Source organism: Primulina tabacum, chromosome 14, assembly GCF_025594145.1.
Source record: "Primulina tabacum isolate GXHZ01 chromosome 14, ASM2559414v2, whole genome shotgun sequence".
Classification (NCBI taxonomy): Eukaryota; Viridiplantae; Streptophyta; class Magnoliopsida; order Lamiales; family Gesneriaceae; genus Primulina; species Primulina tabacum.
This window is the reverse complement of record NC_134563.1, coordinates 31,785,533-31,801,681: the sequence shown is the minus strand read 5'-3', so window position 1 is coordinate 31,801,681 and position 16,149 is coordinate 31,785,533. Positions and strand designations below refer to the sequence as shown.

Sequence of the window (16,149 nt, the reverse complement as noted above, 5' to 3'; positions counted from 1 at the left end):
GGTTGTCTATGTTTTCCAAGATCTCGGCCACTCTGTAATTTCCTTTACTTTCTGTGGATCCACTGACAATCCTGCTTTCGAGATCACGTATCCTAAAAATGACACAATCTTTAGCCAGAATTTGCATTTACTCGAACTTAGCATAGAGCTCATTCTCTCTTAAGGTTTGCAGAGCAAGGTGAATGTGCTCTTCGTGGCTTTTCTCGTTAGGGGAATAGAGGAGGATGTCGTCGATGAATACCACTATGAACTGATTCAGGAATGGCTTGAATACTATGTTCATCACATCCTATGAATGCTGTCGGTGCGTTTGTCAGGCCAAAAGGCATCACTGTGAATTCATAATGCCTATATCTGGTTCGAAAGGCTATTTTGGGGATATCTTCAGCCCTGACCTTCAACTGGTGGTAACCAGTCCTCAGATCCAGTTTAGAAAAGACGGTGGCTCCTTTAAGCTGATCAAACAGATCGTCTATCCGTGGCAGAGGGTACATATTCTTGATTGTGATATTGTTCAGTTCTCTATAGTCGATCCACAATCTCATACTCCCGTCTTTCTTCTTTACGAATAGTACTGGGGCTCTCCATGGGGACACAATCGATCGAATTTGCCTTTTATCTAGCAATTCTTGGAGTTGTTCTTTCAGCTCTTTGAGCTCTGCTGGTGTCATTTTATAAGGTGCCTTAGGGATTGGTACAGCACCAGGAACCAAGTTGATTTCAAACTCAACTTCCCGGTTCGGGACCGTCCCAGAGAGTTCTTCTGGAAAAACGTTTGGGAATTCTCTCACTATCGGGATGTCCTTCAGTTTCAGCTCGACTTCCTTTTTTACTTCACTGACCATTGCTAGGTAGATGTCTTCTCCGGATTTCATGGCTATCCAAGCTTGAGATGCGGAAAGCAGTGACTTCCGCTCCTTGGATTTACCATGATACACGACTTCCTCCTGATTTGGGGTTCAGAGTTTGACTCTCTTCCTCTTACAATCTACTATCGCACTGTTTCTTGCTAACCAATCCATCCCTAAGATGCTGTTGAAGTCGACCATGATAAAATGTATAAAATCAGTGCTAAAAGTCTGATTAGCGATACTGATTTTACAATCTCTGTAAATTTCGCGAGTTTCAATGGCCCTACTTGTAGGTGTGACTATTCGAAAGGGATTAGTTAATTTATCGGGCTTACATCTTTATTTCTTAGAACTCTTAGACTATAAAGAAATGTGTAGCACCACAGTCAAATAACGCATAAATAGTCACTTTTTGAATTAGGATGGTACCTGACACAACTTTACTGTCGTCGTCTGCCCTCTTCCTGAGTCATGACAAAGACCATGGCGTTAGGTTTGTCCTCCTTTAGTTTACTAGGGCCTGCTCCTGTGTTTGGCCCAATTCCTTTGTTCGGCCCTGCTGGTCGGTTGGCAGCGGTAGGATGCTCTGCAATTCTGTGCCCCGATTGTCCACATCCAAAGCATACACCGCTGGCCCTTCGGCATTCCCCGGCGTGTCTGAAGCCGCATTTTGGGCATGACTTGGGTCCTTGATAGTTATTGGCGGGGGGTTGCCCTGAGGGAGGTCCAACTGACTGATTGGGCTTTTTGAACATTTGTCTTCCTTGAGAAGGCTGGCTGTTAAGAGGTCGTTTGTTCATGTTTTTCCCTTCTTTTCGTCGAATTTCAGCTTTGGCTAGGATAGCCGCGCCCATCAGGTCTGAAAAGTTGGCAGGTTGATAGACTACTAAAGCTGATTGGATCCGGCTGTTCAATCCTATTCTTAAAACGATGCAATTTCAAAACTTTGTCCGCCATGATTGCCGGAGCATAAGATCCAAGGGCATTGAACTGGGAAGTGTATTCCACCACCGACATATCCGGGATTTGAGTGAAATTTTCAAACTCACTCAGTTTCTGCAGTCTGACGTAAGCTGGATAATACTTTTTCAGGAAGGCTTCTCGAAAATGCTGCCATGTAATTGGTCCTGTAGCTGTTATGGCTGGCGAGATTGCTTCCCACCACTTGCCTACCTTGTCTTCTAGGAAGGGCACTATTACATCCACCTTAAGTTCCTCAGGGACTTCCAGTAATCGTAGCTGGGTTTCCACACTTTTCAGCCAGCTCTGGCCAACTTTCGGGTCGGCAGTTCCACTGAAGGTTGGATACCTATTATTGCGAAGTGATTCATAGTGAAACTTGATTCCATTCGGTGGTGGAGGTGGTGGTGGCTGATTGGAGTTCGGGCTCACTAACCCTTGCAGTGTTGTCGCCACTATTGTGGAATAGCCATCAAGTCTGCCTGGTTAAAACTGAACCCCGGCGGTGGTCCATTATCTTCCTCGTTGACCTGATTATTGTTCGCATAACGGGGGTTGCGGTTTTGCCTCGGGGGTCTACCGGCCATTTCCTACAATTTAAACGTTTTTAAAAATTTGTTGTGCATAACAACATGACTGAACGAATAAGTTATGCTAGAAACAACTGAAATCAATGAATAAATAAACATAATTTTATTGATTTCTTGAAATATAGATAAACAACTGAATGAAAAACGAATCGTACTGAATGAAAGAACATAGGCAACAATGAGAAAGTAAACTTCTAATAAAAAAAGGTCACTAAGACACACTATTCTACTATATCTCCACCATCGACGGCTTCTATGGGCTCTGCCTCTATCTCCATGGGCTCCTTCTCTTTCGGCTCGTCTCCGTGAAGTAGCTCTATCATCTGTGTGAGTTGGGCATTCTCTCCAGTAAGTTGCGCCACTTGCGCCTTCAACTCCTGTATCTCTGCGTCCTCCTCGTCCAACAGATCACTGGCATGCTGATAGTGCTGCTCACGCTCCATCTTCTTCTGCTTGACCTGGCTCTTCAGAGTCTCGACCTGCTGGGTCAGACGGTGGGTCACATATGCAAGGCTGCTCATAGCCTCACATGAATTCTCCAGTCTCTTCTTACCCCTGGCATTTTGCTGCCTTTCTTCCTCCAATTCCTTACGGTACCGTTCCATATCTTCTTGTAATCTTCCCTCTCGATACAGGCTCTGATCTATGACCTCTCTTAAGTCCATGTTGTCTCCTCTCACTAGCTCTCCTTGATAGATTGCCTTGTTAAGCTGAACCTATATTTTCTCCTTTTCTGTGGCTAATGTCTCGATCTCTCAGTCTCCTCTCGCCTAGTCTGGCTCTAAGTCGCTTCATCTGGCGCGACTGATAATCAAAGGCGAGCTGCTTCATATGAATAGCAGCATTGGCACGAGTGCGGAATCACAGGGGAGTCGATGGAGCCATTTCCTAAAATAAAAAATGGAAACGCTCAGAATCGGAAAGAGACAATATAGAATTAGAGACAATATGCCATATACATGGAATTTTCGAGAATATATAAATATTTTTTTTTCCAAAAATGAAAAGTTTGGAGATAGACACATTGGTTTGAAGCATATGCCGAGAGGATTCCAGAACAATTGACGGAATCAAATTCGGAATTTTCTATGAGAAGTTATAGGGTCTATGAATATTTTCTAAAACGGCAAAAACGAGGTTTCGGAGGCCTAAACGAAGGAATTTCGCGATTTCGGAGGCAAAAACGAGTTGGACCGTTTCGGAGGGGATAACATCGGCCTTTCTCAAAAATTCCACCGATTTTTTTTTGTACAAATTTTCTCATTTTTTCCCAACCGGATTATGAACCCGACGGCTTTGATATCACTTAAATGTCATGCCCCGAAACTCAGGGTTGACATCGGCGTTGTTTAACAATCTCACAATCGAAAAACAACCAGCCTCGTAGCACAGTATAAACCAAAATCAGTTTATATATCATAATTCAATACGAAATAACAATTGTCTTTACAACCCCAAATGAAATAGTAGTGCGGAAGCGTTAAAAACTGAATAATAATAATAATCTTAACTTAAACTAAATCTTGAAAGTTCATCAGCCCCAAAACTGGTCCGACTCCTCTTCCTCGAGTTCTTCCTCGGGTATATCTAGAAAATGGTTGTAAAATGAGTTGAGTATTTTGGGAAATACTCAGCAAGTGGGGGACGTATCGAGCACAATATAACAACATGCATAATTTCGAAAATCACATGACTTGTATAACATCATTCGTATCATATGCATAACATTTATCAGGAGATTCATCTATTTTCTATGGTTTAGTGATATCAGTCCCTAATTTTTACTCTTCTAAGGGGGCGAGGCCATATAGCGGTTACATCCCCACCGCGTAAGGGTCAGTCATGGTTGGGATTCTCACCCATATACAGTCGACTCCTCACAGTGCCAAAAATCGTATGACAACCAACACAAGAAAAGGAGTAGGAGAAGAAGGTGTACTCGACTGTATTTTCGAAAAAAAAAACGAAGAAACATGCATAACGAAATGTAATTTTAAAACAATCCCACTTACCGTATGTTTGAGTGCTAAAAACGTAGGTGCGCGGCTTCGTGGATTGGATCGCTTCTTGCTCCTCGTTCGGGCAGCACTTCAGCTCGATTTCTAGCCTAACTTTGGGACGATTTTTAAGCAGAGTTTTGGTTAGGGGATGCTGCTGGAAATTTCGAAAGTTTGCAGCTAGGGGATCTCGAAATCGTGGTGTGGTGAGATATGAGGAGGATGGCTTATTCATAGGTGAGGGGAGAAGGTTTAATGTGGCAACCAAATCCTACCCATATGACATCGAAATCACCCGATTTTCTTACCATTTCGTCACCAAATCTCTCCTTTACTTGACTACAATTCGTTCCCTTAACCCAACAGCCTTGATTGGCTCGATTTTAGGTGGCTAGGTTAAGGATTTTTTTGTGCCAAGTTGGATGGTTTCTTTCCAATTAACATGAAAGCTTCTTTGTCCATGCATCACAATAATTAGGCATATAATGTTGTAGGATTTCGAAAATTGTTGCAACCCTAGATCTTGTATGATATCTTCCACTCTTGTCATAATCCTCACCAAATCCGAAAATATGCTTACCTTAATGTAGATATCACTGACTTGATATTGAAGATTTCTAATATATAAAAACAATCCAATATCTATATCTTATTCTAGTACAAAGATCCAAGATCTTAATTTACTTGAAAATATTAAATACAAGGTTTTGAAAAATAAGAAAATCTGGTTCTCACAACCCGCACGTGGTACCACACTGTTGTAACACAAAGCATCATGAGATCCACCCATTTATCATCAAATCCTAGCTTAAGCATCATGAGTTTCAGGAAACCCCAATCCATGTGATCATATGCTTTACCAATGTCAATTTTCAGTGCCACATCCACATGTTTGCCTCGGTGTTTTCGCTTCATGTGATGGATAATCTCAAAAGCTACTATCACATTGTCGATGATTGAACGACCTTGAACAAAAGCTGCTTATGTCTCTGAAATTATCTTTGGCAATATCAGCTTTAATCGATTTTCCAACACCTTTGCAAGCACCCTATGCATCACATTACATAGGGATATCGGCCGAATTTGGGTTTGCACACTTCGGGATGATAGTGATAATAGTATCATTGAACTTCGTTGGGAAATTTACCTTGTTCAACCATTGTACACCTTGTTGGAAAAAATCTTCACCCATGATATGCTAACATTTTTGGAAAAAATCAAGATTATATCCATCCGGTCCCGGTGATTTGTTAGGGTTCATTTGGAACAACGCTTCTCAGAAGTCGTCAATGGTGAAGGGGGACAACAGTGTATTATTTTCAGCAGCTGTGAGCTTTGGTTCAATCTGGTTTATTACCTCATCATATGAGGTGTTTTCGGATGAGAAGAGCTGGTCGAAATATTCACCAACAATGCGTTCAAGATTCTGGGGATCATTAAATTCCTTACATGTGTCATCAGTCAGATTCTGGATTATATTGTGTGCCTTCCTTCTTGTCGCCATTGAGTGGAAAAATTTCGTGTTAAGGTCTCATTCCTTAAGCCAAAATTGTTTTGCTTGTCATTTCCAATATATGTCATGTTGTATCATCAATTGACTTAGTCTCTGCTTCAGCTCTTCAGCTGTTGATACCGATTGATGGTCTGTGAATGAGAGCATCCTATTAATCATGGTTTTGAGTTCCTCAATACTTTTTCGATTTACTTTTGGTTATTTTTTGCTCCACTTCATTAGAGCATTAGATAGCACATTGAGTTTGTTTGTTATTGTTTCAGAAGGTGTTGTAGTCTCCCACATATCCGTGACAGTGCTAATGAAATCTTCTTCCTCCATCCATCTGATCTCGAAGCGAAAAGATATGCTACCCATATTTGTTACTTGGCCTTCAGTGACCAGGAGTATAGGTGAGTGATCTGAGCACATAGCCACCGTGTTCGATACTGATGCCTCTGGGAATCGTGCTGCCCAAGATGTGGAAGCAAGAGCTTGATCAAGTTTTTCCTCCACAAAGTGTGTTTTGCCCGGCCCCTTCCTTTTTCCCACGTAAACGAGTGTCCTTTCATATGAATATCTTGTAAATTACATTGCATGACTGCCTCTCTAAAGCCGTTGATCATCCATATTGGGCGATCAACTTGGCCCCATTTTTCACTCGAGTCAAGTATATCGTTAAAGTCATCAATAATACACCAAGGAAGATGACTAATACGAGAGAGAGCCTTGAGGAAATTCCATACTTCTCGTCGTCTTCGTTGTTCCGAGAAGCCATAGTAGCCTGTTAATCTCCATTCTTCTTTTCCAGGTTCTGTGATTCTTACATCGATATGGTTACGTGAATACCTTATGGCCACACATTGTTCCGAAAATTTCCACAGAACCGCTATACCTCCACTACGGCCCTCTCTGTCAACTGAGGCCGCATCAAAGCAAAGAGAAATTCTAAGTTCTTCAATCTTATTTGAGTGTGTCAAGGTTTCATATAGGAATATCACCAACGGCATGTGAGCTCTCACTAGCTCACGCATATTTGGAACCGTATGGCCCAGACCTCGGCAGTTCCAGCTTAAGATGATCACGGTTGTCGGCAGGCCTGGAGTCCAGGCCCTGCTGATAAAAAAAAGGCGCAATAGTGGTGTTATTGATGGTTTCCCTATCATCCTCCTTGTCCTCATAATTTTTGCCATGTTCAGAGGTGTTTGACTTTGTAGCGGGTTCCTTGTCCATATCCATGTCTCTGTACTTGTCATGTTTGTTGCGGGCTCCCGTCTTCTTTTCCGGTCTTCATTTAAGGTAAGCTCAATTTCCTCATCATTTTCGTCTTCCTGGGGTTGATTTTGAGTTTGGTAAGTTTCCATTCATCCGCCTAAAATCATGCATGGCGATTTTTTTGTTTGGAATACAACAAATTGCTCCTGATTTTTCGGAAAATATTGGATTACGGAATATTGTCAAATCTTCCATATTTGTCTCATTTTTCCCTTCGCCGGAAAAGCTTCCCTCAGCCGTGGTTGGGCTTTCTCGCAACAATTTGAAAGTTTTGATGCTGCTGATCCTCGCCTCTCCCGGTGCCCGTAGCCAAGGTCCCCATTTTCTTTTGATATTCTTGTCATTTGATAAGAACATGACTTCACAGAATCTCTCAGTGTGTCCAAAGCAGCCACACACAAAGCAGAACGAGCCGAGCTTCTCGTATTTAATTTAAACGATGAACCAATTTCCATCTGGCTTTTGGATGTTCTTACATCTCTTCAAGTTTAACATTTTTTTGAAAATAAATGTGTACATGAGAGTTATTTTGATGTGCGAAAGGATTTAAGAAAAAAATATTTAATTCATGCTTTTTTTTATATATGATATCTCTGATCTCCAGAAAAACTCGTTGGACCTCTGAATTCACTAGTTTTCACCGATGAATGTTAGAAAGATTGGCGTAGTGTTGGCTGGTGAGGATGAGCAGTTTGTGCTGGACACTTGTTCGAGCCATTTTAGTTTCCGCAAAACTGAATTTTATGGAGTTATTGACTTTAGGAAATTATGTGGTGTTGAATTCTTATTTCCTGCATTATATTTACGTTTCTGAATATTGTTGATCAGTTAGGTGTCTTTGAAGTTAAAGTCTCTAGTCAAGTTTAGGACGAACAAAAGGTACATCACTTTGATGATTTTTATTGGACTGTGATGACGAAGTCTGTAGCTTTTATGTTTATATACACAAGATAAAGAAAATTTAAAATGAAGACAGCCAAAGCCCCTGCTGTTCCTAACCAATCAAGTTATACATCTCTACGTTTACAAAAAAGCAAAACAGACAGACTTATTCACTGTAGTTTACCTCTAAATCATGATGGCATTATAAACATAAGACAACCTCATGGTTCATACGCGAGCTTAAAAGTATCTGAAGCAGAAGACAACCTCGGAAGCTTAGATGCACGCTCCGGGGTTGGAGTGTTGCAAGAAGCTCTCTTGGGTCTCAACTGAAAATCATATTACAAGATAAGCAATCTTTGGGCATAAGATTCTTTAAACTAAGGCGTAGACTTTGGCGTGAAATTTATGACCATAAGAATGGAGTCTTACATAAAAATGGATTCATAATGGAGTGGTTTTAACTAATGAAAACAAGATTAGAAATCCGTGTTTAACATGGTTTCACTTTTGATACAAACCGCTGGAGACACTGAAGTACGAAGGGTTAGAAATCGTTGTATCAAAAATAAGAATACTGTTGAAAAATCAACTTGACTTGAAGGCATTGAGCATTATTTGGCGATTAGGGATCACCAAGACACGGGTTTTTTAGCACACCGTTAGAACTAAGGCTCAAAAATAAAGATGATAATCAGAAAGCCATCTCCTCACAAGATATGAAAAAGGGAAATCACGAAGTATGCTAACCTTTTCTTCAGCATGCTTGTAAAAGTGTCTTAAAAGTAGGTTTTTTGCTTCGGCAGCTATCACTGCAAAATGAAATAAAAGAAAAGTTGAGAATACAGCGTGAAAAAACCATATTCATCCGTTATCAAAAGCTGCAAAATTATTTATGCAACCTACTCGAAATCACATCTATTAGATCGAACTTTCAATGTTATTCTTGGCAATGCTAAAGCTTTCAATCACTTCGATGTATATTTATTTGATATAGGAGGAAATGGTGCAAACGTGCAGACAATGCGAAATCTCAAGAGATACAGGCTTTGTTTAATTGGTTTCTCATGGAAAAAGTTTTCTGCTCCAAAAATAAAAAACCATTCTCACGTTATTTTCATTTGTCTCCTTCAAAAATATTTTCACATTTTACATCTCTTAATATATCATTATGTTTAGTTCCAATTTTCGTCGCTTCTCAAAAATATTTTATTTTTGTATTATGTTCTAATATAGTATACTAAATTTAAATATCAGACGTACTAGTAAAAAACTAAACAATTACATCACATTCTTAGATGATACTATATCTGCAGTAAAAATATCTTGTCGGAAAAGAAAGTCATATATAAATTACGTCACCAAAATATATTTTCAAAATCGAACTCCAGAAATGTCGAATATAAAACTAAACACTACCATGCTGAAATATTGGTTGTCGAAAGAACATGAGAAAGATGCAACATGCAAATTAAAATAAGAAAGATGGGAATCTACTCTCAAATATGGAAAAGAGGTAAGTCAAATTTTTTTATTACCTTGATTAGGCTGTGGAAGGGTGCGATCATGAGTTGGGTGATAAGTAGCGGGTGTCATTTTCTGGAGACACGAGTAACACAGCCAAAGTATATGAGAAACAATTGTTCGAGTTTCCCACAAACATGGCACAACTAAAAGGAAATTCGATATAGCTCTAGAAAATAAATAAGCAAGTCATGGACTGCTAAGTAAAGGATAAGCCTAAACATTAAAGTAGAAACATAAACTAAGTTGAAATCACAATCTCTGAGAACAACTGAAGTTCATTTCGCATTCAAATGTTTTGAGGAAGATTGAGAATCATAAATTCTAGGTCATCACAGACTTCAAACGTAAAATCATATTATGCAAACCGATGAACCCAATGGTGAAGCAGTTGGTTTCCCAGGATCGTGGTCTCAAATGTAAGCCACGCCTAGTGCATGTGACAGAGACATTGTATTAGAAAAATCTATGAAAGATTGTGCTTAGATACTATAGCTTGTCACATCTGTGCCCCTGGAGTATACTACAATGGAGGCGGACTAACCTACATTCTTGGGTACCTCAGGAAAAGAAAGGAACAAAACAAAACATGAAACATGTATTATGTATAAGTGTGTGTTTGTGTATGCAAATGTACGAAGACAGGCAGAGAAAGGAAAGCCCATAACCGACGATAACCATTTAAATGATATCACTTTAAATTGATTTTCTCTTTCGAATGAATTTATCTTCAACTGGAAAAATAAGGTAAATTTGCACTTGCTATAGAAAGTTGTGCAGATTTTTCATACTAGACCAATCACCAGTATGTCCTATTTCAATAAATGAGCATCAAACAATGAATATGTAGCCAATGAAGTGGTGGACTACGAAACAAGTTTGAATTCAAAAGTTAGCTGAGGAAAATATTACTAATACTCTTGAAATTAGATCCATCTGAATCTTGCATATCTTAACCTATCAAGTTAGAGAAGCTGCCTGGCGTAGCTTCCGTGAAATGAGGAAATGAAGACAACCAAGAAAAAACGTGAAAGACAATGCTTTCTTCGATAGTGTGACCCAAATCTTACAAGAAAGTTGAATCTTTAGAGAATCTTAAGTGGTTAATTATGTTTGCCAGTAATTACAAATGAACAAGGTGATGTGGTAAGTTATGGACAAGCAAAATTTTCCATCTTCAAATCTCAGTCCAAATCACGGTTGGAATAATATTCTTCGAAAGACCGAGTGAATGCGAGAGGGCAAGAAAAGTATGACACTTTGGGGATTTACACCCTGAAAAACAGAAAGAAACACTACTAATACCACAGAAGGAACAAAATACAGAACAACGATGTTGTCTTATAGGCAACCTGTTGGTATGCAATTCTCTTACGCCTATGAGCTTCTAGACATGTACCCTTACTCGGTTCGTTAACCGCTTACGAAAGTGATCATAATTGGAAAACATTCACCACGGTTATCATTAGCAGCTAAAAAACCAGTATCTAAATAACGGAAGCCAATCCTTTACACAACAGACAACAATTCCGTTATGCGACAGCCCGTTATAATAAAAAAAGCCACTATCTAAATAACGGAAGCCAATCCTTTACACAACAGACAACAATTCCGTTACGCTACAGCAAGACGTGCTCATCTAATCCAACATACACGTCTCGCACAAATCAAATTCCAGTAGCACAATAAAAAACATAAATGAATGCCGATCAAACTACTAGCAAACAGAGATACACAACACAGTAAACTAAAATTAAGATCATAGAACTAAGCACAGTCCACTCGATAGTTCTTCATCAAATCAAAGCTTTAACTGTCAAAGGCCACAGCATTCTTCCATAAAACCAAAAAACCCCAATTCTTGAACCAACAAGGTAATGCAGCAACACAACTCAAAACAACACAGTCAAAGGCAAAGCTGAGTCTGATAAAAAGATATCAATGAACAAATACGCCCCAATTGCAAAAGGGACCATAAATCACTGCCTCACGAGTCCACTAAACAGTTAAAGATTCAATCATTTCAGCAAATCCATTTCTCAAACACTCACGCACGAGGCTTAGAACAAAAGACAACTTAACCACGGAAGATGAATAACTGATGGGATTCTACTAAAAAAAACAAATGAGGTGCAACAAAAAGAAATTTGAGTCGAATATTACCGATGGGTTGGAAGGATCATTGGGTTTGAACTGGCTGAAGTTGTCAGGATCGACACAAGGCCAACTACCCAGCATTGGTTTCATCCGTCGTTCAAAAACAGGACGAGATTACGGTGAGTGCAAGCGATAAGAGAAAACTAACAGATATATACAGAGAGGAATTGGGAGTTGATTTGCAAAGCAAAGGCATATAGGTGGCAATTGGCGTTATGAGGCAGGTGGTGTTGGCAAATTGATATATATATATAGATCAAACGATTGAAAAGATGAGTGGCAAAATGAATTCACCTGCTGCAGTCAATATTAAGATTTTCTTTTGCGATGCAATATATATATATATACACACATTATGTACTATATTATTAAGTATGAAGACATGATAATAACTATATAGAGGACACCAACTTTTTCTTCCAATTTACCCTTATATGATACTAATATTACACTTTTGTTTTTTATTTTTTGTTTTAATTTCAACACACACTTTAATTTTTATTTTTTTTATTTCAACCATTCAAATATCAATTTAGTCCCTACATAATTTGTCAAATGTTAATTTAGTCCATCGATAATGATAAAAAATATTGTACACACACGCATCGCATGTGCAGAGTAACTAGTATATATATGTGTGTGTATATATATGTACACTGGTTGTTTCCCGGAACTGTTTTTTATCTTTAGTTTTTGCGAAACGATATAATTAAATAAAATTTCAGACATAAAATTCAATGAACGTTTTTAAGTGAAAATTTAGAATTATATTTTTCTATCACTTGATGTATACACATACATGTCAAGAATGATTGGTATTATATCAATCCCGGGAACGTTAAAGCTTAGTTTGGAAGTTCGAAAGGAGGAGAAGATTATATAAGAGAAGAGAAAAGAAAAAAGAAAAAAAAAAAGAAAATAAAGAATGAGAAAGGCAGAGGATAAAAAATATAATTTTTGTTTGGAAGGAAAATATTTTGAGTTTGAAGAACTTTCTTTTCATCTTCTAAAAATCTCCTAAACAATACATTTTTAAGAGGTGTATTGATTCTACATTTTTAACGACTTTTATGAAGTTTAAAAGGCTAAAGATATTCAATCTGGACTTTTATATATTTTATAAAAGTTTAATTAACTTTTATATAATTTTAAAAGTAATGTGATATTCAAATTTGACTTTTAAAAACTCTACAAAAGTCTATAGATATTCAAAATGTCAACAGACTTTTAATGACTTCATGAAATTCTATTAAATACAAGAATTAAAGCCTAAAATACCACAATAAAATGTAAAAAAATGTTTTTGATTCAACCTAAAAATTTTGATATACATTTATATGATTAATACATAATTTTAGAAGTTTATCAACACATATATAAGAATAATTATAATAAATTAAATATATTAAAATTTTATAAATTTACACTAATTTCAAATATTTTAACATACTTATTATTTATTTTCAAGTACAGATAATTGTCTTATTTATTTTTTTTGTTTGATATATTGTCAAAAACAAAATTGATATATATTTTATAAAAAAATTTATTTAAAATGAATGAAATTATTTTAAGTTTGATTATTTATTAATATTAAAAATTATTATTATGTATTTTTAAAAAATATTAATTATTTAAATAAACATGTTGAATTGACTTGAATAATTGAAATTTAATTATAATAAATTTAGTACTGACTTATTTGTTGTCTTTCGTAAAATCAATATATAAAAAATATTATATTGAGAGAGAAATATTTGAAATAAGTAAATATTATTCACGTTCACTTGTTAGTTCGAATAAATTTTAAAAATCAAAATAAAAAAATTATAAAATCGATAAGTTTTTTTGAAAAAGTTTACAAATATCAATAAAAGTTATGCAAAATAAATCTACAAGATTCTGTGAAAATCATTAGAATTCTGTGTGATTCTGTAAAATTCATTGAAATCTATAAACTGTACAAAAGTCTGTTATTTAAAAAAACCAACAAATCTCTGCAATGAATATACCCCTAAATTATTTCTTCTAAATTCTTTCTTTTCCTTCCTTTTTAACACTCCCAAATGAAGCCTAAGTGATTTTTTTTTCATTCCACTCGAGGGTGCTCTACTTAATCAAGAGATATAGATATGTAAATATTAATTTACATAAAAAAAATTTATTTGTGTTGAAAAATAATATTTTAAATGTATGTATTGAATATTTGAATGTTGAATATTTGAATGTTGAAAATAAGAGTTGTAAATATTGAAAATTAGTATGTGATGATGTAGGTAATGATGAATTTATTTTTGGATTATTTGTAAAGATTTTCTATAAATAGATCTCTCATTTGTGAAAAAATTCACAATTGAGTAGAGAGAAAAATATTATAAAGTGTGTTGTTTTGTAATTTTTGAGAGTTTGAGATTTTTACTTTTTACCATAAATTTTTACTTTTTCACAACACGTTATCAGCACGAAGCTCTAAAAGTCCTTCATACTTTTCCAAGCTCCAAACAGAAGAAAAAAGTAACAAAAGTAATAATATTTATTTTACTGTTATTTATTTATTGTGTATATATTTAATATATAATATAATGTTATTATATAATAAAAATTAGAAATAATAATAAAATTTTTTTCAAAAACTTGTTATAAATCTTGGAAGGATGTTAAACGACATCCCACACTCCCGATAAGGGATATGACAAGTATAAAAGCCTATAAGATTTTTAAACAAAATAACTTATGACACCTCATTATAATAATGTGATATGATATACATAATTATTTAAACATGACTATATTATATACATCATATTATTACCATAAAATTGTACAAATACATACATTTATTTTTTGTATACCAACGGTCATAAACGGTAATAAAAAGGCTAATTTTTGCCCTATAAATATGATCACACAAACACATTCAATCACTCCAACTTTCTCTTCTTCTCTAAAAATTATTCTTCATCAATTTTTCGAAGAAAAAAGATGATGGCTTTCTCAAGGTTATTTGTAATGCCTGAAGTAATATCACAAGTTGTTGATTTAGTAATATGAGATTACTAAATAATTAATGATTTTTAAAGAATGAAATATGATATATGTTGGTCATATGAAGTCCAAATTATTTGAAATTTGGATATAACGTAGAAAACTCAAAGATATAGAAGTTTCATGTTTTGAGTTTTGAAAAATTTGATCGTTTGACTAGTTCAAAGAGATTTACCCGTGTTAAAATCTTAAATATATTATATTATTATTATATTATATTATTTTATTAATATAATATAATATAATATAATATTTAAAAAAAAAGAGAAAAGTAAAAAAAATTTTGTGGCACCGCGCGGAAGAAAACGAAGGAACAGCGCTACGAGAGAGGAGAGAAAAAGAAAAATAGCATTTCAATTTTTTTTTCGATCGTGCGGTTTATCGGTTTATCCAATCGACAAACCGACTTCAGTTCTGGGATCGTTGACACGAGGTCTTCGATTTGAGGTATAAATTTTATATTTTTGGTGATGTTTGAAATTCGTCGATTTCTGGAATAAATCCAATAAATTGTTAAATCATACTGAAATTGAAGATTGTTGAGTAGTGTATGATTTTAACGAAGTAGAGAAGATTATTATGTTCTTGTTTTGAATTATTCCTAATTTATTATAGTTAGGGATTTTTAATCATTGGATTGAGATTGGAGAGTTGTTTGTCAGTTGTTATTAATTCTGATTATATATTCGGAGTCTACGAAGTATAGGCTACACGTTGATATAAAGTTTTCGTAATTTGACGGATGTTGTAAAATAGTCTATTATTTGAAGTTAATTAATTAGGGTGTATTTGATGGTAGTATTGTGAATTAAATACACCAGATTATTAAATTGTTGAACAATACGAATCTATAATCGAGTTTTATATTTTGTTGAATTAATTGTTGTTGGGCTATTTGATGTTATATATTGAGGCTGTTATAACTGTGTTGATACGGTGACAATGATCTGATAATTATTGTTGAATTATTTAGATACATCACAAGCCTCAGGATCAAAGAAATAGCCAGATTGTATATATACTCGATTATCAGGTACGTGTTGACGTACGAGCATATGTTGTTATTGTTTAGTATTGATGAATACTATTGTGTTGAACGACGATAAATCACTGGATTTGGGTGATTTGGTATTATATTTTTTGTTTATTATTGTTGATGTTGTTGGTTATCGTTGTTGGGAGACATCTCGTTGATGTTGTCACGTTGATGTTGTTCGTTCAATGATATTGCTGTCGCCGGTGCTGGGGTGCGACGTATCGTTGATGTTGTTATTCGTTCGACGATATTGCTGTCGCCGGTGTTGGGGTACGACGTATCGTCGATGTTGTTGTTCGTTCGACGATATTGCTGTCGCCGGTGTTGGGGTGCGACGTAT

The 16,149-nt window shown here is 36.0% G+C and overlaps 2 protein-coding genes across 2 annotated transcripts; both read right to left on the bottom strand.

The window, feature by feature from the left end:
- Positions 1-1,676: 1,676 nt before the first annotated feature.
- Positions 1,677-2,398, bottom strand: LOC142523953 (uncharacterized). The gene is made up of 2 exons (XM_075627685.1): positions 2,310-2,398; positions 1,677-2,160 (listed from the first exon to the last, which is right to left on the bottom strand). The coding sequence occupies exons 1-2, from the start codon at positions 2,396-2,398 to the stop codon at positions 1,677-1,679; spliced, it is 573 nt and encodes a 190-aa protein (XP_075483800.1).
- Positions 2,399-8,019: 5,621 nt separating this feature from the next.
- On the bottom strand, positions 8,020-11,964 carry LOC142525605 (DET1- and DDB1-associated protein 1-like). The gene is made up of 4 exons (XM_075629927.1): positions 11,735-11,964; positions 9,586-9,646; positions 8,798-8,859; positions 8,020-8,376 (listed from the first exon to the last, which is right to left on the bottom strand). Exons 1-4 carry the CDS (start codon positions 11,816-11,818, stop codon positions 8,269-8,271), a joined length of 315 nt encoding a protein of 104 aa, XP_075486042.1. The 5' UTR covers positions 11,819-11,964; the 3' UTR covers positions 8,020-8,268.
- Between the last annotated feature and the right edge of the window lie 4,185 nt (positions 11,965-16,149).